General features: G+C 33.5%; 1 protein-coding gene across 4 annotated transcripts in view; it reads right to left on the reverse strand.

The window, feature by feature from the left end:
• The window catches only part of Phkb (phosphorylase kinase regulatory subunit beta), a 217,393-nt gene that overhangs the window by 129,763 nt on the left and 62,806 nt on the right, over window positions 1-24,824 (reverse strand). For all 4 annotated transcript variants that reach the window (XM_015488767.2, XM_048792237.1, XM_015488766.2 and 1 more), the window contains one exon: window positions 3,305-3,420. In XM_015488767.2, coding sequence (XP_015344253.1) covers window positions 3,305-3,420 — 116 coding nt within the window. The remainder of the gene's footprint in view (window positions 1-3,304; window positions 3,421-24,824) is intronic.

A 24,824-nucleotide genomic window follows, 5' to 3' on the forward strand; every position in this document is an offset into this window, starting at 1 on the left:
AGGAGGCTACGCCTAAAGGTCAGTTTTTCCGATGACGGGTAAGAACCATATGTTGAATTGGACAACCTACCAGGCACGGTCCTTAAGCCACATTGCTTGTTGTTTAATTAATCAGAACGGGGGAGATGCTGGCAGCCATTAGCCAAGTAGGTATGACAATTTCCTTGCCAGCGTACTTCATGTTGCTTAGTGGAAGGACTCGTGGAAATAGGACATTTTGCAGTGACATTGCATCTAAGGTGACCTTGCTCAAGGACCAGGGCGGATCTGGGTTTAGGGTGTTCCCGGTTTAGGATAATCCGGGTTTAGGGCGTTCCCGGTTTAGGACTATTCCAGGTTTAAGGTTATTCCTGCTGGGAATAGGGCGTATCCTGCTGCCTGAGTTCCCCTTGAGTTCTCACGGGATTCAGACAGTATTTTTTGGGAGACAGAAGCCCAGTGGGGGTGGATTTGGGCAGAGAACGTGTGTAGAGTGCCGGTGTGAGTTCGGGAATAAAGAGTTGCTGTTTGAATCTACAAGCTGTGTGGTGGCTCGTGATTTTGTGCCCAGCCAGACTGCGGCATAGACGGTAACGCCTAGGACACACAGCACTAGAAGGGAAGACACACGAACAACATGAATAGACAAGGGAATAAAGTGCCCCAAACAAATCAAGATACCACATTATTAGAATCCATGGCCAGTATGGCAGAAGAAATTACAGAGAAGGAGTTTAAGATGTACATGATTAAAATGTTTTGTGAATTAAAGGATGATATAAGAGAGCAAATACAGGCATTAAAAGATCATTTCCACAAAGAGCTACATAAACAAATACAGGCAGCAAAAGATTACTTCAATACGGAGTCAGAGGTTCTAAAAAACAAACAGGAATCCTTGAAATGAAAGAAACAATAAACCAAATTAAAAGTTCAGTTGAAAGCATCACAACAGAGTAGACCACTTTGAAAACAGGACCTCAGACAATGAAGACAAAATATATTGTGGTCCTGTAGGGTTCCAATACCTCTCCTTTGTAGGGAAGAACAATGTTAAAAGATCCCAATGTAAACAATATACCACCTATAAACAATTTGTTTCTATTGGCACATTTATAGTTTGGTCACAATGTACAGAAATGTTGAATTTGATTATTATCTATAACATAATCAGTAGGTTTGTAAAAGGGTTTACAGTTTCTGATGATGGACAATGAACTGGGAGTGAGGTGTAGGATGATGTACTGGGAGGCAGGATGTGAGGATACAGATCTAGTATATCTTAGGAAGAGTGAAATAAATCTAATGAAGAAGGTTAGTAGCAGGGGAATAGACAAAAGTAATTTTGGGTAGACAAGTATGTGGAAAGACAGTGGAGTACATAAAAGAAACACACATATTATTAAGAAAAATAAAGGATGTTAAAATAGTAAAAATTGGAGGAAAAAAGAAAGTAAAAGAAAAAAAAAAAGGCATGTACAGCACAATTATAAAATGCTATTCAGACGTCCCAGTCCTCAAAATCCTAATTCATGCTAAGTACTTGGTTTCATATATGTTGGGGATGTGAGGGCAGGAGAACAGAGGGGGTAAAGAAAGAGAGAAAAAAAATCTCAAAGGAAAAAACCAGGATTGTTAATTGTTTTGGTTGGAGATCAGTATGTTTCTGCTTCCCTTCTCATCCAATAGCTGGAATTGTCTTCTGTTAGCTGGTATCTCTGCCCTCAAGATGGTGAAGGTAACCAGGGGGGAAGGCTGGTCCTGGTGCAGGGTACCTGAAATGACGTATAGCACCCACCAGTCCCTGAAGGGAGACTGCACCTCAAGGGTCTCTTTTTGGGTCCACTTGTATGACTTGAAGGCCCTGTCCTATCTCCCTATCTTTCCTAAAGATTTACCAGTTCCTGGTCTCTCTGTTAGTCTCCAAACTATTGCACCCTCTCCCTTCTAATTCCCAATTAAGGGACCTCTCTCACTGGAGCTCCCATGGGTGATACCCTGGTCCCAATGCACACCCATCCCACTGAGAGCTGTTTTGTGTTGGATAGTTACTCTTCTGTGTTACCATCTGCTGGGGAGAGTGGGGAGTTGGAAACCAGGTACCTGGCCAGCTAGAGTTCAAATCTGGGTGTTGTTCCCACCAAAGATGGTAAGGAAGGTGACTCAAGATGGACGCAGGCTGCTTCCAGCTGGGGTATCAGGTCGGGTAGGGGGAGCCAGGTGATGGCTGTTGTGCAATATGTTCAGAAATGAGCTCTGTGTGTAGTGTTGTGGCTTTTGGCTGTCTTCAGAGCTTGTGTGATGTCCTCAAGTGTAGGCAGATTACTGTGCATAGGGGACTATGGCAGTAGCTGCAGAGTCACAAGATGGAGGTGACGGGGGAGCCCCCCCCGTTGGTAGATGGGGGTCAACAGGGGAGTGGCAGCCAGAGTTCTGTGGGTGGGTAGCAGCTGAGTGTCCTGTATGGGAGAAGAGCAGTGTCTGGGAGTTCTGCGCAGGTGCTGATATGGTGATCCTGCTAAGGCACTCAGGAGTCCTGCATGGGCTAGTAGTCAGGAATTTGGTATCGGGAGTCGGAAGTCCTGCTTTAATGCGGATGCCCAGAACCCTGTGTGTAGGCACAGCACTGGTGATTTCTGTGCAACAGCAGCTGTGTAGGGGTCTTTTATCACTCTCAGAGAAGCAGTATTCCCACTAGTTGAGACCTGGGTTACGGAGCAACACAGAATGCTGCCTCCCTCTGGCCCACTATCTTGGATCCTCTAGAGCTACTTTTTAACACTATTAAGTAAATAAACTACTATTATTATTAATAGTAAATAAACTACCTAACATGAGTTGTCAGCAACTGTTGTTTATTCAAACATACTAAACTATAGTTCAAGGTGTTGATCAGAACTCTTATAGAATACACTGAATAAGATTTATTGAAGGGTATAAGAATCTGTGGTTAGAATGAAATTCAGGTTTTTAACACAAAAGGGAATTTCAAATGTAAGGTGCATGTATCTGGTGTTTGAAAACTTTGATGTATTTGACATTTCAAGTAACATAATTTCAAAGACAAGAAAATGACTTGGTTGAACAAAAAGGCAAGCTGTGGATTAAGAGTAAAAGCTGAAATGCATGGACTGACACATTGGAAGGTTGGGAAAGATGCCCTGCTCCTTTCTTGAAATTCATTAATGGGACTCCAATTTACACAGAAACTACAGCTTAAATCCATTCCTTTGATTTTTACTCATATTCAATTTCCATATATTTAAACAACAAAAACAAGCAAACAACAACAACAACAAAAACACCCTCAGAATTGGGAAATTACCTTGAATGTAGCTCTGTGCTGCCATTATTATATTTGCTTCCTCTTTCCCAAATACCAAAGTCAGGAACACGGTAAACTCTTTCTACACAAAATACAAGGTTTTGAATAAAAGAGACCTAAAAGAAAACAAATGAAATATAAGGACACATGCAATAATAGGATCTTTAGATACTGACAAGAATAATTAGATACCATTTGAAATTCAAATACATACCTGCCTCCCAACGTATTTTTTAACATGCTGAAATTCTTGAGAGTATTACATTACTATGTATCCTCTACTACTTGGTTTTTCTAACATAAAGCTTACTTTCAGTGAGAACCTAATATTATACAACACAGAAATAAAATATAAATACTTTCAATGCTCCAACTGTAATTCTTTAATGATGTATCTATTACTGCTTATGAGGACTGTGCATCTTAAGAACTAGGTAAAATATAAAGCATTGTTTTTATACTAGAGAATATTTGCAGTCTAATATGTCCATATTAAATGTTAAATACATTGAAAACTTTATTGTATTCCATTGTTGTACAAAATGCTAGTACCTCGTTGGATCAACTTGGAGTCTTGAGTCTATTGATTCTCCTAGAGTCTAATCTTCCTGCTTTTTCTATAGCTGCAAGTACTTTTGGTTATAAACTCAAAGCTCCCATATAGATTTCAGATATCGGATTAAGTTTATACTCTCAAAACTAACTATGAAATGAAGATTATGGTCAGTTCTTATTTTATAAAGGTTTATTCATTTTAATAAAGCCAATTTCTTAAGTGAGCTATGGGTTCTAACCACAGGGTTTTAAATTTTGTTTCCATGTATATGGTTCAATATGACAAACTGAATAAATGCACCTGTCTTTCATCACAAGATCCTTTTGAAGTGGCAATATACACCTCCAACCTCCACATACATAATTAATATAATGTATATACTTTAAGAATGAAACAGTAATAAATCTCAAAACCAAGACAAGGATCCACTGGCAGTCGAGAAGCTTTGAAAAATCACAGGAAGAAGGAAAACAGATGGGAAGGAATCAGTAGAGAAATTAGAGGAAAGCACAGCCACTCAAAAATAATTCTTCCTTGTTGTCCAGGTCCTCCAAAAAATCTCTAAGCTCAGAGTCAAAAAAACACCTTAATCAAGAGTTGATAAGGCTGGGCACAGTGACACACACCTATAATCCCAGCAATTTGGGATGTTGAGGCAGGAGGGTCCTAAGTTCAAAGCCAGCCTCAGCAACTTAGCAAGGTCCTAAGCAACTCAGTGAGAACTTGTCTCAAAATAAAAAATTTAAAAAAGGGCTGCAGATGTGACTCAGGGTTAAGCATCCCTGGGTTCAATATCTGGTACCAAAAAAAAAAAAAAAAAAAAAAAGTTAAGGAAGTAGTCCACCCAGTCTATTCACAAATGATGAATTGTTAGGGTACTTGAATCTCAACTCTTTCATTCTCCTCACTAACAAAGAGACATTTGACTTTAGGGTAAAGAACAGCTCATTCTTTTCAATGAAAGAAAAGAGTAATTAAGGTATTATAGCCTCCATTTCTACAAAGCAAACATTATTCCACAATCTCTCTACCCAAGAGTCCAAGCTTTCCCTAGCCACTATTACCTTGCCAGCAGACCCTAAGGGAAACCTGCCTATATAAAAATCTTGGGCCCTGAGGCGGGGGATGTAGATCAGTTAGAGAGCACTTGCCTAGCATGCACAAGGCCTTGAGTTTGATCCCCAGAAACACACACACACACCCATGGCCATTTTCATACTCATTTGTGGTTCTAAGAGCTGCTGAGATTTTATAACACATACAGAAAATATATCATAGTTTGTCAGGTCTCTAAATTTAAAGTCTTGAAATAATCCAAGTTCCTCTACCTTTCCTGACAAGCTTCTCAAGTGTGTAGCCTATATTCCTGGCTATCATTTCTCTCTTCTTCCCCAACTTCCCACTTTAGGAAGATATCAGGACCAAGAATAGGCCCAGATAAGGGAGCCTAATCTGGCTATATGAATAAGAGACTACATGACTAGAAAGGCTGTTCTAGACTAATGAGGTATGTGGAGAAAACTAAAATACCATTTATGTTTATTAAATGTCCCAACTCCCAATGTGAGCTCCCTGAGGGCCTGAACTTGTTCTGTTCACTGCTACATGCATGGAGAATAGTGTCTGACACAAAACAGACGCATAATACCTATTTGCAGACTGACTTTTACTTTCATCACTCCCAACAACAGAAACTAGTTGAAAAGACACTTCTCATAAAAAGCCTTATCCATCTCTTTGTCCCAACACGTTTTATAAAATGGATCATTTGTGCTTTCTGAAAGTCCCCATTTCCTCAGCTACTGACATCACATTCTCCAGTTGTTTCCCATCTTCCTGACTCCAACTCTTCTTGCTTTTATCCATACCAGTGGGCATTCTTCAAAGCTGTCTTGTTCCTCTTCTTTCCATATACAAATGTACCTCTCCCTGAAGTAAACTCAGTCATTATCAAGGTTTGAACTAATGATAGTGGTATAAGGTTCAAAATTTACAGCATAAACACAGAGGCAAGAACATTGATGGGGAAGACCTAGTTCGCTCTCAGTTATACAATGGCCTCTCTGGGTGACACATGGTAAACTAACCTCACTCAGTTCTGGTTTCTATAAAATTAAATAAATTATTGTATGTATTTAATGCATATTTACAATTTACCAATTTTCCATTCTAGTCCTGAATATTTATAATACATACATTTGCTTCTATCTTTAATTATGAAGTTTTTCTACCTAGATGTCTTACTAAAACAACATGTCCTGAACTCTTCCATTTGGAAGTACTTCTCAATTTTGCTTTTCTCCATAAGACTGCTTGCTTTCCAGGCTCTCAGTCTAGAAATCTTGATCTGTTAAAAAAAAAATTATAAGAGATCACTCATTTGGACTGAGCTCCTACAGTAGGCCCAAAATACCAGCCCAAACAAGAACAAAGTCACTTTTACTACCTGCTACCTTATCAAAGTAAACTCTTAGACCAGTTTTAAAGCACCAAAACCAACCAAACAACAACAACAAAAGCCAGAAAACATGAGATTCAAACCAACCAACAGAAGAGGCCCTGTTTACCGGAGTTGGCCTGATAAGGAAATCTCCTGTTTTAATCTTACAACTAACTTTGAAACACAATCTGATACTTTTGCTTTTTTCAACGCTTTTATGCCTATAAAGCCAAACTGCTCTGTTGAGTTCAAGAAGCACCTTTTCTAAATCTTTGGAAGAGATACTATCCAATCTGTGAATCATTAATGAAAGCCAATTAGATCTTTAACTGAATTTGTATTTTTTTTTTTAACAAACTATGTATCCTTTCATCCCTGTATTCACCCAGCAACAAAGGTCTAATAATATTTTCTATCACCTCTTCTGTCAAAAAGCTTCATGAATCTTGACAGTGTAATGACATTCACATGACATTAATAATGCTCCATAATCTGCCCACCCTGTCCTCCTATGCCTCTATTTATTTCATTATCCTCTGACAGGTAGTCTGGATTCCATTTGGGTTGGTTGGCATTAGTTTTGCTCATTTCTAACCTTGAATTATTTTTCTATGAATTTTCCTTTAATCCCAGTTCAAGAGGAGGGAGCTCTATTAACACTTTTCTTAGAGCAATACTATAGCTCTTAATTTTTATTTCATTTTTCCCCCTCACCACTCAGGTCAAAATATTAATCTGCAGACTATGGGGTTCTGACAAAAACCCTGCTTGGATTATTACCTAATATATTTAAACAGTATTACCTTTTTCTTTTCTTTTTCTCTCTTTTCCTTTCTCTCTCTCTCTCTCTCTCTCTCTCTCTCTCTCTCTCTCCTATGGATCAATCCACAGGGCATTTTACCACTGAGCTATACCTCAAATCCTTCATTTTTATTTTTTATTTTGAGACAGGGTATCATTAGGCTGCCCAAGCTGGCCTTGAACCTGCAATCCTTCTACTTTTCAGCCTACCAACTAGCTGGGATTATGGATGGGTGTGTGCCATGGTACACAAGCACATATATCACATTTTTCAATTTAAAAAAATGAAATCTAAAAAAAATCTAAAATGAAATCTAAAAAGTAGCAAAGGTTTTTACAAATAGGAAACTGTAGACCCATATAACTTTCCAAATTTAGAAATGAAAATTTCTTGTATATTCAACAGAAAGAATACCATGTTTCATTATGGACCTGCAGAAATTTAAGATTACTGTTTGTACTTATGTCTTGTTGTAGAAAGCCTTCCCTATCTGGAAGTCAGAAAGATATTATATAGTCTACTCTATAATAATCATTTTCAAGGTATGATACAGAAACCATGGGGCCCATAACCTCAAAATTATTAATTTTCATTCTCTCACAAATGGAAAGTGAGTTTTCTAGAGGCTACACGGTATGTGATATTGCAAAAGACTGAAGGCAAAAGCAGATTATGAGATCCACATCTTCTAGTGAGTCAGAAATGAGAGATTTCCAAAAATGTAGAGCAATGACTCTCTTTTCACTCAATTACGTTTACTTTGGAAAACAGCTATTTTCATAAAAACATAGTATTTTATAGTAGCATGTAATGGATTATTTTAAAATTTAAAAAAATAATGAATCCTTAATTTCTAATACAGTAACTATTAATAAATATAAATATACACAAAACAAAAATAAGCATATAGGAACAAACTAAAGCTTGATGGGGTTCTCGAAATATTAAGAATATCAGGGGATCCTGAGATCACAAAGTTTCAATACCATAATTCTAAAAATATAAACTTTTACCTCTCAAAATCCAAACTTTCTATGTAAAAAGAAGCATTTGATGTCATTTTTAAAGAAAAATGGAGCACCATTTATTGCAGTCTATCTTACTGCTCTTAAAAGCTTACACTATCATAAATCAAGCTTCATATATGTATGTAGTGGAATGTGTATGCATATATTAACTGTTTCTGGACCCTAAATTCTATTCCACTCTATGTTTATCACTGTACAAATATTACATTGTTTCATTTCATTTACTGTTGACATGTGGTAGGTTTTATATCTGGTAAAGTGAGTTTCCTTTCATTTCCTTCATATTTTTCCTTCTCCAAAATGGTCTTGTGTATTTCACAGTTCACTCTTCTATACAAAGTTAAAGATCATTTTGTCAAGTTCCATTAAAATTTAGAATTTCTATGGACATTTTATTGAAGTTTGATATAAATATGAAAAGAACTGAAATTTTCAAAACATTATGCCATCCTGAATATTAACATGATTTACACTAATATATATATTTAGGTTTTCTTTTTTATAATTTTGTCCATATGCTAGTAAGGTTCACATATACTGGGTAGAATATTTAAAATTATAATTAATTTTTAATTGGTAATTGCCACTGAACTCCACATGTATCATTGCAGTTGAACTTGTTAAAATTAGTTTATCTAAGAATCAACTTAGATTTAGTGTGTAAGCAATATCATCACTAGAAACTATAACATTCATTTCTACTGTTCCTGTCTAGGTTATCTGTACTATATTAAACAGAAATTTATACAATTTGTCCTTTTCCTGATCCGGGAATTTAAAAGTCTGCTTCTTATAACTGTTGTAGACTTTTTCATAGGTACACATTATGAGATTAAGGAAATTCCACCTTATTTTCAAATATTCAAGAATACTTTTCATGAAGTGAGGATGGATTTTCATTAAACAGTTGGGTGTGGTGGTGTATGCCTGTAATCCCAGTGACTCAAGAGCTTCAGAGATCACAAGGTCAAAGCCAGCCTCAGCAATTTAGTGAGGCCCTAAGCAACTTAGTGAGACCCTGTCTCAAAACAAAATAAAATAAATAATAAAAGGGCTGGGTATATGGCTCAGTGGTTAGTTGCCCCTAGGTTTAGTCCATGGTACCAAAAAAAAAAAAAAAAAAAGAAAGAAAGTTTTCATTACACACCTTTTTTTGTAACTACTAAGGTGATCATATGGTTTTTCTCCCTTAATTTGTTACAGTGATAAATTATAGTAATGGATTTTCTCACTTTAAATCAACCTTATTTTCTAGACTAAAATACTTGGTTTTGGCACATGATACTAGTGATTGATCACCAATATCTCACTATGTTTCTTACTAATAGAAGCCTGATTTTAACTTTATAAGACTCCACAGCAGCAGGAATGGTTATGTGACTAAGTTCTGAAACTGATGAGAAGTCAGTAAGATAAAGCAGAAGTCAATGGATCAAGTTTCTAGGAATGTTTTATGAGCCTCTTCCTCTTTCTTAATTCTTTCTTATCAGTGTAGACATGATACCTAGAGGAACAGTAGCTATTGTAAAATTATTTGAATAAATATCTCATGTTAAAGACAGTGGAGCAAGAGAAGAGGATTCTCTATTCTTGGTGGCATTGATTACTTGCTATTTAAGCCCAGGACTTCCCACTTCCAGAATTTTGGGTGAATGAAATAAAACCTTTACTTGTTGAAGTTACAATTGTTAGGGTTTCTTTTATTTGTAGTCACATGCAATGTTAAGTGATACTTCAACCATGATTCATTCAGATTTTCAACGTCATCCCCTTCTTCTGTTAGGTTCAGTTTGCAAAAAAATTAAGGATCTTAACATTTTCCATCCAATCAATCAAAAGCAATTTGTCATTCTCTATAACATCATGTATTTGAAATTGCTGCACTGAATCTATTCGTTTTTCTATTTAAAAGTCAGGGTTTTTGTCAACTTCCCCTACTACAATAAAATTTTTAGAAGGCAGGGATCTTTGTCTTCATCAGTCTTTTACTCTAGTATCTAGAACAGTAATTTCCACATGGTAGAGGCTCAGTAAGTTTGTTAAATGAGCAAAGGAATACATAAAAATGATAAAAAAAAGAATATAAGTGAGATTGGTATAAAACTTGACTTTTCATACTAAATATATCAAATTTCATAAAACTATATTAAGCTTATAAAATTTATTGTTGTACTTTCTCTGTTTAATGAAGTAGGAGCTACCTGTTCCTTTAAGCATTGATAAAATTTGCCTAGAAAAAAAAGCTAAAATTGTTCTTTTTTTCTTTATTTCTTTGAAGAAAAGTATGATGAAGGGGAGGCCTAAGGTTTTTTGACTAATGTGTTACTTTTTGACTAAAGATTCTTAATGGGATAAAAACTGGTTCTTGGGGAGGTAAAGGAAGAAACAACAACAACAACAAAAAAGTGAGACATTACTATCACATACAGCTTTCCAAAGTTCTGATAAAATCTTTGATCTGACAAAATCTTATTCCTTATACTTAATTTGACAAATTAAAATGTGAATTTAAATAGTTTTCTCCTCCTTGGTACCTATAACAACAAAAAGGTTAAAAAAAAACTATTATAGCTCTATGTCATTTTCTTCAAATATTTATTTTCTAGTTGTAGGTGGACACAATACCTTCATTTTTATGTGGTGCTGAGGATTGAACCCAGTGCCCCACGTGTGCTAGGCAAGCGTTCCGCCACTGAGCCACAACTCCAGCCCTATGTCATTTAAAAAATTTCTTCCTATATCAGTTTTGGTAACTCCATTAGTTTGCTTGAGATGCCATATGATGTACCATGGAGTGGGTGGCTTAAATGACAGAATTGTTTGTCTCACAGTTCTGAAGGTCAGACGTCCAAGACATAGTATCAACAGGTTTAATTTTTTTCTAAAGCCTCTCTTCTTAGCTTAAGGATGGTTATCCTCTTCCTACTTTGTCCTCACAGGATTACCCTTCTATGACCAAATGCCTCTATATCTTCTTCCCATGTCCAAGGACACCAGTCAGATTATATTAGCTCTCATCCAAGGACCTTATTTTAATCTACTTATCTCTTTAAAGGCCCTACTTTACAAACTACATCTGTATCTAAATACAGTCATCTTTTGCAGTCTTCAACATAAAAACATTCAGTCTGTAATGGAATTTATGTTTTTTTTTTTCTAGAACCCATTCCATTTGAATAGTTTTAAAACTTACTGTGGCATAATTTATGATAAATTCTACCTCTGTGAATTAATTTTTAGTTATGTTCTTCTTTTCCTTGATATTTATCTATTTAATTATTACTTTTCTGCTTGTCAACTCTTTAAAGAAGTTGGTATGTATTATTAACTTTTAAATTTTATATTTTATAACATTATTCCTAGTTTTTATTTTTATTTATTTTTATTACTTCCCTTTACTTCCTTTTTTTTTTTTTCAATGAAAAAAAAAAAAGCCACCCTAACCCAAATTTGAGGCCTGGTTTAAGAGGCTCCTCTTCTTCAACAATGAATCAATACCCCAATTCCCTTATCATTTCCCACACTATGGACCATTATGCTTCTACCTGAATTACCTCAGGGCCAAATACCTTATAACTTGGGTCAGTCCAATGCACTGAATCTCAAAATAAGCATGTAAATTAGCTAATCCACAGGAAGAACAAAAACCTTGCTTGCCCAACCCTCCTTTCCTACACAAACCATTCCCCATAGCTGCAGCTCATACTCACTATTTAACCTGTCCTCTAATAAATTCCCTGGGTAGCCATATAAGGTGGCTTTGTCTCATTCAGAACTGTAAATAACAAAGAATTGTGCATTTAATCTAATGATGAGTAACTGTACAGTTCATCACTGTTTTGTTTCCAGATATCAAAAAAACCCTTAAATATTATAAAGCACAGATGCATCAAATTAATTCCATGAGGTTATTAGGGACCTATGCTCCTTTCATCTAGCTTTATACAGATTTTTTGTGGTATCATGTTTCATCTATTCTGCAAGAAACTTATTTTCTTCAATTCAGATTGTCAGTCATCATCTCTCCAAATAGAGCCTTTTCCAAATTCCATGTATTTTGAAATTGGTGTGCATATATTTATACATCTGACAGAATGCTTTGACATTATTGAATGCTTTGATGTTATTGAAGAAAATGCCACCCCTATCCTGAAACAATGAAAATTTGCAGGCATAAACCCTAGGGATGTTAAAATCAAACAATGCATCTTTTCTCAGCTAAAATGTACCTTGACTTCTTCTAAAAACAGTAAAATAGTTTGTCCATAGGGAGGAGTTATTCTTCTACCTCTGTTATACTGCTGCACATAACAAATTTTTGTATTTAATACTACAGAACTTTCATCCAGGAATTAAGATTTCAGGAAAAATATGGAGAATTTATGTCTTCCTACTAAATAATTACAAACTTTGCCATATCCAAGATACTTCAACTAATTGATAATACTAGCTTCTTTTTTATTGTGGTGGTGGCTCAGTGGTACACCACTTGCCTAGCATGTGTGAGGCACTGGGTTCAATTCTCAGCACTGTATACAAATAAATAAAATAAAGACCCATTGACAACTAAAAAAAAAGTATTAAAATAAATAACATTGGACACCAAAAACAAACAAACAAACAAAAAAACCCTAAGGTAACCTGTGGATATTCAATAATAAAAAAGTTTAGAAAAGAAAATGTTCTCAATTGGTAACCAATCAAATGTTTGAATACCAACTTTGGCACTTAATCTTTTCAGTGACTTCATTCCCACAGCAGTTGAGAATTTGCAGTTAACATAGTAACAGAGTCAAAAATACATGGATGATACAGAGAAATGACTAAGGAACAATTAAAAAGAGATAACTTCGGTCATTAGAAATACTTTTCTGTCATTCTGGAATATTAACGGTTCTCTTCTGTTTCATTTTTAACAAAAAATACAGAAGACAAATAAGAACCACTTAATTAGGAAAGGCAATTGTTCAAAATTTTAGTTACTTTCAGAAGTTCCTGCTTTCCTCTTACATTAATCTGGAATAATTATGAAAGTCAAATTTTATCCTATAATTAGAGAATGATAGCTCAAAATTTGCTTTGAAGCTAAAGGTAACAATATATATTGGTTTGACCAAGGCAAATAAATTCTGCTTCACAAGTCACTCACTAACTATGTCTAAGTGCAAATATAATGGTAACATAAATGCATTATTATGAATAGTTACTAATACTGTATTCATTCCTTATCACATGTTACACAGACAGGTGAACTCATACAAAGCAATGAGCATTTTATGTATTTTAAATAACTATTTCAGCTATAAGAGAAGTGGCTATTCCAAGCTTACTATGTGTCTCATGAAATTATAAATTTTCCTATCTGTTTTATTCAGTAATAATTAATTTTTTAGAAGATGGCTGACACTATTTTTTAAAAACATCTATAACCAACATACTGCAGGCTCAATTTTTCTTAACTCTTTCGGTTATAATATTAACCTGAAAGCAGACACCAATGTGACAACAATTAAAAACTAGGAGTAAATATTTATGTGTAGAAAACATTTTTATTTGGTTAACAAAAATAGAATAAGTTGTAATTTTTTAAAATTCATAAAATGGATTGGAAAATTTCTCAAAAGATTATCTGTACCAATCATATCTTTATACGTGTGAGCATTTTTAGGTACATTCTTATTCATTTAAACTGATTATCTTCAAAGCCCAATGATTTTAATACAAAACTATCTAAATCCTCTCTGATGTCTATAAATCACAAATTATTGCAGCCCAAGCTAGATGCAATATTACAAAAAATTTGACTACTAAGAAGTAATGGTTTACATATAAATTTTTCAATAACATCTTAACCATAATACAAGTTCAACAACAATGTAATATACTCTTATATGCAATTTAAAGAAAGTGAAAATTTCAAGAGATATGAAAAGGGACACAGAATGGTAGCAATGGTTAGGCAATACATTTGGTGACACGATTTACTGCCTAGAGAACAACAGTCTTAAAACGGATTAACATTTTACCTGTTTGTCTAAAAAAGCGTATTGGTATGTACATAAATAAATGGCACAGGAGACACTAAATCTCTTAAAAGGCACTACCACCAACACAACAAAATGAAGCAGGCTTTCTCTCAAGAGAAAGGAGGAATAAATGGGGTAATATTTCAGAGAAAAAATTTCCTAATTCCTGGACATTTGCATTATGAAACTTTAGTATACTATATATGAAGGGTAAAGAAAGCAAACAACTGTGAATAGTAAATCAAGTAGCTATTAGCTATAAGTGGCTTCTGAGCACTTGCCATGTGGCTACTCAGAATTGAGGTGGGTTTTCACTGCAAAATACATACCAGATTTTGAAGAGTTAACACAAAATTAGGAAAAGCAAATTATCTCTTGAATAATCTTTTATATTAATTAATATTGAAGCATCATTATAAATACACTGCAATATATTAAATACATTATTAAAAATAATTGCATCTTTTAAAAACGTAGCTACTAGAAAAATTTAAATAACATACATGGCTTACATTTTATTTCTCTTAGTCTTGTAGAGACTGGAAAAGAAACACACACTTTCCCAGCCTCCCTGCTCAACTTCAGGTGGCCTCATAATAGCCCTGGTCAGTATGGCATGACATGGAGTCTGCTGGGGACTTTTGATATTTCTCATAAAAAGGGTTTCTTTTAATCAAAAGTAGCTAACAACGCTCTCACCCTTTAATCAATCTTTCCTTTCTGATTACATTTGTTTGGGAGTGGGAGGTTACTAAGGATTGAAAGCAGGGGTGCTTTACCACTGAGCTACATTCCTAATCCTTTTTTTTTTTTTTGGTTATTGGTCCTTCTTAGTTATACATGACAGAATCCATTTTGATAAAATTATACAAACACAGGCTATATATCTTATTCCACTTAGGACCCCATTTTTGTGAGGTTCACTTAGGTAATTGAATATGTATACATAGGAAAATTATGTTAGATTTATTCTACTGTCTTCCCTATTCCTATACCCCCCTCACACTCCCTTCCTTTTGTTTCCCTTTGTGTAATCTATTAAACTTCCCTTCTTCCTCTTCCTTCCTCCTTTATTGTAGTTTCGCTTCTACATATCAGCAGTTTTACTCTTTGAGATAAGTTCTCACTAAATTGCTGAGGGTCTCACTAAGCTGCCAAGGTGGCCTTAGACATGTAGTCCTCTTGCCTAAGCCTCCAAAGTTGCTAGGATTATAGGCATATACCACCACAATCAGCTTTTTTCTTTTTATAACCAGCGATTTTGAGGTAATAAAGAAAAGGGAAACTGACAAAGCAGGTTGTTACACATCTCTATGCATCTCATTAAATGAGAAAAATAAGCACCTGTTCATTTAAGACACTGTAGTCATCCCAAACAGAGGATGAATTAATATATTATAATGAAGCATAATTATGGAAGAGCTAGATTGGAATATAAATTCCAGATAATCACAAAACAATTTTTTTACAAATATGATAAACCTAAGTTTATTCAGTAACAGATATATATATATATATATCTCCAACAAAACTTACAAAATTATTTTCTATATAAATACTTGAGTTGGATTTTAGTTAAAAAAATCAAAAATATTAATTTGAACCTAAGTATAAGTTCACTACCTGAGTATTAAATCAATAAAGTGACAGGAATCTCAAGTTAATAGCTGAATTCTAAGAACTTCTTAAATACGTTGCTCAAAAATGGGTATGAATATTCAGGATATTAAAACAGCATTTGTATTAGAATAGTATAGCAAGGCTAAATGTCCCAAGCAAAGGCCTGGCATAAAACAGATACTCACTCAATTCCTGAAGATGGACAGTAGACATTTAGTTGCCTTGTTCTTACATGGTACTGAGTCTCAGGCAGCCACGTATTGTAATAATAAGTAAAAGCTATAAAGCTGTGCACTGACTATGAGAGCTGTCAAGTAGTGTCCCCCAAACAGAGGACCTCTACAAAGTCTTGGAGACTTGTAGATTCAAAGTATTTGAATAAATCTTGGTTCAATCATTGATCACTTAGCTACTTGAGCAAAGACTTCAAACGTCATATATGACAAACTATATAGAATTCACAGAAATTTTTCAGGAAAGCTATTAAACAAACAGATAACACCAACAATACAAACATTAATACCACCATATACTGGGGAGGAGGGCCACATCTTGAAAAAAAAAAAAAAAGAACAGAAACAGTTCCTAATGAAGCTTAAACACTGGACTTGCTAAGTAAAGACTTTAACTATTTTAATCAATCAAAGAGATAAAGGAAAGTATATATAAGGAACTAAGAAAGAACTAAGAAAGATACCTTATCAAATTGACAAAATCAATAAAGAGAAATAAATTATTAAAGGCAATAAAAATAAAATTTTGAGTAGATAGCAATAATGAGAATAATCATTTAATAATTTTATAGAATAATAATTTTCTAATAATAAAATAATTTTATAGAAATCAAGTATGGCACTATGGGATGAAATAAAAAATAACAGAGGGAAATATGGAAAGTTCACAAATACATGAGAATTAAAAAAGAAACTACTAAATAACCAATGGGTCAAAGAAGTCACAAGAGAAATTAGAAAATGCACTGAGATGAATGAACACAAAATCAAAATACATCAAAACTAGCAGAATGTACATAAACAGTAAATAGAAGGCAATTTATAGCTTTAAATTACTTTTTTCAAAAGAAGAAATATTTAAAATCAATAATCTTAACTTTCTACCTGAAGAAACTAGAAAAATACCAGCAAAATGAACCCAGATTCAACAGAAAAATAGAAATAATAAAGTCTAGAAGAAAAATAAAATACAGAATAGAAAAATTAATAAAACCAAAAGTTGATTCTTTGAAAAGATCAATAAAATTGATGAACTTTTGGCAAGGCTCACCAAGGAAAAAAAGGAATAAGACTCAAATTATTAAAATCAGAAATGAAAGAGGGGACCAAGCTTACAGAAAAAAAAAATTAAAGTCAATAGTATGAACAATTGTATGCCAACAATTTAGATAACAGATAAAAAGGACAAATTCCTATAAGAACACAAACTTCAGAAACTAATTCAAGAAGAAATAGAAAACATGAATATATATGATAAGAAATTGAAAAAATAATCAAAATTCTTCCCATTAAGCCCAGACCTAGCTAACTTTACTGATAAATGTTACTAATCATTCAAAGTAGAATGAATACCAACACTTCACAAATTCTTCCAGAAAACAGAAGAGGAGGAAACACTTCCTAATTCATTCTATGAGGTCATTACCATTATACCATAACCAGATAGACAAGTCTGTCTCTCATACATACACAATATATACCAATATCTGAGAATTAGTGCAAACTCTTCAAAACAAATATGAAAAAAATCTGGTAACATATAAAAAGAATTATACATCAAGTAGAATTTATTCCACATATTTTAAGTTAGTTCAAAATAAGTCAACCAAAGAAATAACTCAGATGAACAGATTTAAAAAAAAATCTTTTCAACAGATACAGAAAAAGTATCTGAAAGAATCCAACAACTTTTCAAGATGAAAATACTCAAGAAACTAGGAATATAAGAAAACTTTCTCAATCTGGTGAAAGGTATCTACAAACTCACATGTAACATCATAGTAAATACTAAATGATGAGATTTCCCTCTAAGATCAGAAACTAGACTAGAATCTTCACTTTTACCACTTGTATTCAACTACTGGAGGGTTATATTGATCAGCTTTTTATCTTTGGAACAAATCATTATGGAGGAAAGATTTATTTTAGCTCAAAATTTCAGAAATTTCAGTCCACGTTCAGATGGCCCCATTCTTTCTATGCCTGTGGAGAGGCAGATATCATTGTGCAAGGATGTGATAAAATAAAGCTGCTAACGTCCTTGTAGCCTGGAGGCAGAGAGAGGGGAAGGAGCTAGGCTCAAGACATAATCCCTGATGGCCCACCTCAAGGATGCACTCTCTTCAACTAGATCTAACCTCTTAAAATTTCTAATTTTTTAAAAACAATTCTACCAATTATGTATTCAGCTATGAATCCTTCAATGATTCAATCCACTGATGAGGTCACAGCTCTCATGATCCAATTACCTCCCCAAATCCCCACCTCTGAACATTGCTGAACTGGGGACCAAGTCTTCAATATTGAGCCTTTAGCGAATATTCCAGATCTAAACCATAACAAGGCTTTTGCTAAAAAAACCCAAGAAGTAGAAGATTTGAAGACCATCACTATACTAGAAATGAATAAGTAAACTTTCACTATATGCAAATGACATGATATTCTACATAGAATAAGCAATTTTTAAAAACTGTTAAACAAATACAAAGTTGCAGGATACAAGATCAAGATGCAAAATTCTACTGCATTTCTATATACTAGCAAAGAATATTCTGAAAATGAAATTTTAAAACTCCATTTACAATAGCATACAAAGTAAAATATTCAGAAATAAAATTTAAAAGGGATAAAGGACATATATTGAAAACTACAAAACCTCACTGGAAGATATTTAAAGTACCTATGACACAAAGCATAAGCAACAAAAAAATTTTTTTGATAAATTGGATTCGATTAAAGTAAAGTAACTTTTTTTCCTTAAAATACAATTTCAAGAAAATCCACAGAATAGGAGAAAATATTTGCAAGTCACATATCAGAAAAGAGTTAGTTCCCAGGTTATAGAAGAACTCACAATTCAATAATTAAAGGACAAATAATGCAATTTAAAAGGGGCAAATGAAAGGTGGGGATGTAGCTCAGTTGGTAAAGTATTTGTTCAATTCATACTCAAAAAAAAAAAAAAAGCAAGGATCATGAACAGATGTTTCTTCAACAACAATAAACCAACGACCAATAAAAGACCACTTAAAAGATGCAGAACATCATTATTAACTCAAGAAATGCAAATCAAAACTACAATAAAATGCTGCTTCAGACCAATAAGAATGGTGACACAAGAAAACAAGAAGTAATTGGCAGGGTGTTATGAAACCTGATCCTCTTTTACTGATGAGAATGTTAAATGATGTGTTAACTTTGAAAAACCATTTAGTAGTTCCTCAAAAAGTTGAACATTAAGTTATCATGTGGCCTAGTGATTCTACTTCTAGGTATATGTCCAGGAAAATGGATGTATGCCTACACATGAACACTTGTATACATCAAGGAAAATTTAAGACAAATCTACAAAAACTTGTACATGAATTTTATAAACAGAATTATTTGTAATAGTAAAAAAGTAGAAATCACCAAAATACTCAGCAACTAATGAATGGATAAAAAATATATGCTGGCCATAGTGGAACATGCCTCAAATCCCAGTGCCTTGGGAGACTGAGGCAAGAAGACTGCAAGTTTGAGCAACTTTGCAAGGCATTAAGTAACTTACTGAGACTCAAAATGAAAAATAAAGTTGGGCGTTGTTGCTCATGCCTGTAATCCCAGTGACTCAGGAGGCTGAGGTAGGAGGATTGTGAGTTCAAAGCCAGCCTCAGCAAAAAGGAAGATGCTAAGCAACTCGGTGAGACCCTGTCTCTAAATAAAATGTAAAACAAGGCTGGGGATGTGGCTCAGTGGCTGACTGCCCCTGAGTTCATTCCGCAGTAGCCCCAAGAAATAAAAAAAGAAAAAGAAAAAGGACTGGGGATATAGCTCAGTGACAAAGCACGCTTGTGTTAATTCTCTAGTATATATATAAAGTGATACACACACACACACACACACACACACTATGAAACATATTCAGTAATTAAAGTGAATGACATACTGAATCATGTTACAATACAAATTGAATACAAATGTCTGAAAATACAGTAAATGAAAAAGGCTATACAAAAAAGCCACATATTGTTTAATTCCATTTATACTTTAGCAAATAAACAAATCCAAAGAGAAAGAAAGCAGAATAGTGATTGTCAAGGGAAGTGGGGAAGGAGAAATGGAGAATGATTGTTATTGGGTTCCAGGATTCTTTATGGGGTGATGATAATGTTAAAAATGTGATTATGGGGATAGTTTCACAACTCTGAATATAGCAAAAGCACAGAATTAAAAAAATAAAAGTTACCAGGTACAAGAGGCATGAAAGAAGACAACATCAAATCAAAAAATGATAGGAAAAACAGATCACATTAACAAATCCCCATCTGGGATCTGACCTGAGAGGGGACCTGAGTTACCTGTGGAGGTAAGAAAAAAAAAATCCCCAGATAATCCATACATTGAAGTAATTGAGCACAGAACATAAAATTATAATAATAGTAAAGTTCAAAAAAAATAAATTTAAAAATTGTAATTTCTTAGAAGATATCAATCTAAAACACTCAAATGAAAATTATTTGTATATTTGTTTATGATTGAAGCAAAAATTTCAAAATTGAAAAGCAGAATGCCTAAAATATAAAATTCATTTGATGGGCTTAATAGACAGTTACACATACTGGAACATATAAGCTGGGGAATTGGAAGATAAACCAGCAAAAAAAGTCCAAATCAAAGTAAAATGGATAGTGAAAAGCATAAGAAAAAGTAGTTAAAAGACAATGGAACAAGGTGCAAGGGAACTTACAGATAAGTGAATGTAACAGGAAAATAAAAAATGGAGCATATGCAATATTTGAGTAGATAATATCTGAGAATTTTCAAACTTATGAAAGACATAAAGCTCCAGATTAAAAAACTTCTATAAGCCCAAGGACAAATACAACCCCCCACATCTTAGTACAACTAATAAAAATCAATGATAAAAACAAAATATTTTAAAGCAGCCAAACATAATGTTTTCATATAGGCAATAATAGAACTGAAGCAGATTTCTTCTTAAAAGCAACTGAGGCCAGAAGACAATGTAATGACATATTTAAAGTTTTGAAAAAAAAATAAACATGAACCTAAAGTATCTTTCAAAATTTAAACTGAAACCAAGACATATTTAGAAAAACAATAACTAAGGAATGGAAAATAATCCCAGGTAGACCATCCTAGGAAAGAAAAATAATCATCAGAAATGTACATGTGAAGACATTTGTGTATATAAATCAATACAATTCTATATAGAATATATATAGAAATAATATTAATGTATATAGAAATAATATTAATGCTTTATGGAGTTTGAAATATATACACAATTAAAATAAATATTAAATGGCACAATGGCAAGTAGACTCTAAAAGGTTAAGGTGTACATTGTGATTTCTAAAGTAATTCTAAAGTAAGAGTAATAAAAGAAAGTCTAATTAATAAGCTAAAGGAGGGGAGATGTAATGATATGAATATTTGATTAGTCCAAAGGACCTATAAAATAGGACAAAAAAGGGGTACAAAAACACAAAACTGATAATAACAATAAAATAATGAAAGATTTAACCTAAATTTACCAATATTTACATTAAATGTAAATAAATTAAATTAACAAATTCAAAAATTGCCAAGGTGGTTTTAAAAACAAAGTGATGTTTACAAAATATAAAGCATACAAATAAGAATTTAGAAAATTTAAAAGTAATTTAAAAAGACATACCATACAAATATTAATCAACAGAAATGGTTTAGACAAAGTATAAGAAAGAAATTTTTAAGGGACTTGAACTGGGACATTTCCATGTCAATAAAAAAGTATAACAATCCCAAATCATATGCATTAATTTCATATGCTTTGAAACACACATATTCATATATACATGTATATATATATACATATATATTCATATATACATAATACACAAATCATAAAATTCTAAAATGGAGAAATAAAAAATTACATAGAGAATGACTAATGCAGAAGACAGGAAATTCAATAGCATATAAAAGACACAAATACTATGCCACAGTTTATCTTATTAATATTATAAGGAACAATGAACACAACAGAATGCTTGTCAGGTTTATCTAAAATATTTAACAATAATAACCATATGCTAAGCAAATCTCAACAAGTATGAAAGGAGTAAAACATATGGAGTATGTTCTCCTAGCAGTGTAGATAAAAACAAGAAATCAATATTTTAAAAATATAAAATACTCAAATGTTTGGAAATCAAGAAATACATTTAAAAACAAACAGCTGGCCAAAAATAATAACAATGATGGCTAAAAGATATTTTTAACTGAATGGTAATAAAAATATGACAAACTTAGACTGCAACTAAAAAGTAGAGAAAATATTAAGTCTTAAGTGTGTATATGTATCAAAAGAAAAAACAAAAAAATCAATGATAAAAAAGTTTCTATATTAAAAAGTTGTGGGCTGAGGTTGTGGCTCAGTGGAAGAGTGCTTGCCTAGAATGGGTGAGGCACTGGGTTATGTGAGCACCACATAAAATAAATAAATAAATAGATAAATAAGTAAATAAATAAATAAGTTATTATGTCAATCTACAACTAAAATAAAGTATTTTAAAAAACTTTAAAGGGGTAAATTAAACATAAAGGTATGGACAGAAATGAATGAACAGAAACTATAGAAAATTTAACAAAGCTGAAAACTGGTTCTTTTTTAAACTTAATTAATTTGTAATAATTTGTTATACACGACAGTAGAATGCATTTAAATTCATAGTACACAAATGGATCACAATTTTTCGTTTCTCTGGTTGTATATAAAGTAGAGACAAATCATTTGTGTCTTCATACATGTACCTAGGGAAATGATATCCATCTCATCCTACAATCTTTCCTACCTCCATGCCTCCTCCCTCCCCCTCCCTCCCCATTGCCCTATCCAAAGTTTCTCCATTCCTCCCATACTCCCCACCCAACCCATTATGGATTAGCATCCACATATCAGAGAAAACATTTGGCCTGTGGTTTGGGGGGATTGGCTTACTTCACTTACCATGATATTTTCAAATTCCATTCATTTACCCGCAAATGACATGATTTTATTCTCTTTTAATGCTGTGTAATATTCCATCATGTAAATATACCATAGTTTCTTTATCAATTGAAGGGCATCTAGGTTGGGTCCACAGTTTAGCTATTGTGAATTGTGCTGCTATAATCATTGATGTGGCTACTTCACTGTAGTATGCTGTCTTCTGGGTATAGACCGAGGAGTGGGATAGCTGGGTCAAAAGGTGATTCCATTCCTACTTTTCCAAGGAATCTCCATATTGCTTTCCATACTGGCTGCACCAATTTGCAGTCCCTCCAACAACATATGAGTGTGCTTTGCAACTCACATCCTCCTCAACACTTATTATTGCTTTTTTCTTAAAAATTGCCATTCTGACTGGAGTGATATGAAATCTTAAGAGTAGTTTCGATTTGCATTTTTCTAATTGCTAGAGATGTTGAATATTTTTTCATATATTTATTGATCGATTGTTTATCTTCTTCTGAGAAGTGTCTGTTCAGCTCCTTAGCCTGTTTATTGATTGGGTTGTTTGTTTTTTAGTGTTTAGTTTTTTTAGTTCTTTATATATCCTCTAGATCAGTGTTCTAAATGATATGGGTGTGGTAAAAATTTGCCCCCATTTTGTAGACTTTCTCTTCACCTCGCTGATTGTTTCTTTTGCTGAGAAGAAACTTTTCAGTTTGAATCCATCCCATTTATTGATTCTTGATTTTATTTCTTGAGCTATAGGAGTCTTGTTAAGGAAGGAGGGGCCTAATCCGACATGATAAAGATTTGGGTCTACTTTTTCTTCTATTAGGTAAAGGGTCTCTGGTCTAATTCCTAGGTCGTTGAGCCATTTTGAGTTCAGTTTTGCACATGGTGATAGATAGGGACTTAATTTCATTTTGCTGCATATGGATTTCCAGTTTTCCCAGCACCATTTGTTGAAGAGGCTATCCTTTCTCCAGTGCATGTTTTTGGCATTTTTGTCTAGTATGAGATAACTGTATTTATGTGGATTTGTCTCTGAGTCCTCTATTTTGTACCACTGGTCTACAAGTCTATATTAGCATTGCTGTGCCAAGTACCATGCCGTTTTTATTATTATAGCTTTGTAAGTATAGTTTAAGGTCTGGTATTGTGATGCCACCTGCTTCACTCTTCTTGCTAAGAATTACTTTGGCTATTCTGGATGTCTTGTTTTTCCGAATGAATTTCATGATATTGTTTTTCTATTTCTATGAGGAATGTCATGGGGATTTTGATTGGAATTGCATTAAATCTGTATAGTGCTTTTGGTAGTATGGTCATTTTGACAATATTAATTCTGCCTATCTAAGAAGAAGGGAGATCTTTCCATCTTCTAAGGTCTTTTTAATTTCTTTCTTTAGTGTTCTGTAGTTTCATTGTAGAGGTCTTTCATCTCTTTTGTTGATTTCCAAGTTTTTTGTTTTGTTTTGTTTTTTTGTTTTGAGGCTACTGTGAATGGGGTAGTTGAAAACTGGTTCTTTAAGCAGTCTAATTAAACTGAAAAGCCATTAAGAAAGACTAGTCATGAAAAACAAGTTGCCACAAAATAATCAATTTAGGGAAGGGGAAGTCATTATAGAACCTAAAGATATAAAAGAATATTCAAAAGAACTTTATATCAAATATTTGAGGCTTTAAAGTGAAAAATACAATCCAACAATCTAACAAAAAAATACATAGTGGGTTATTAATAAGTGGGATCTGAGATTCGTAAAATAAGTACTTAATCATACTTGGAAGTTTACAGTTCTTTGAATATTCATATAAATCATAAACTGTGAGTTA

This window comes from Marmota marmota, unplaced genomic scaffold (assembly GCF_001458135.2).
Source record: "Marmota marmota marmota unplaced genomic scaffold, marMar, whole genome shotgun sequence".
Classification (NCBI taxonomy): Eukaryota; Metazoa; Chordata; class Mammalia; order Rodentia; family Sciuridae; genus Marmota; species Marmota marmota.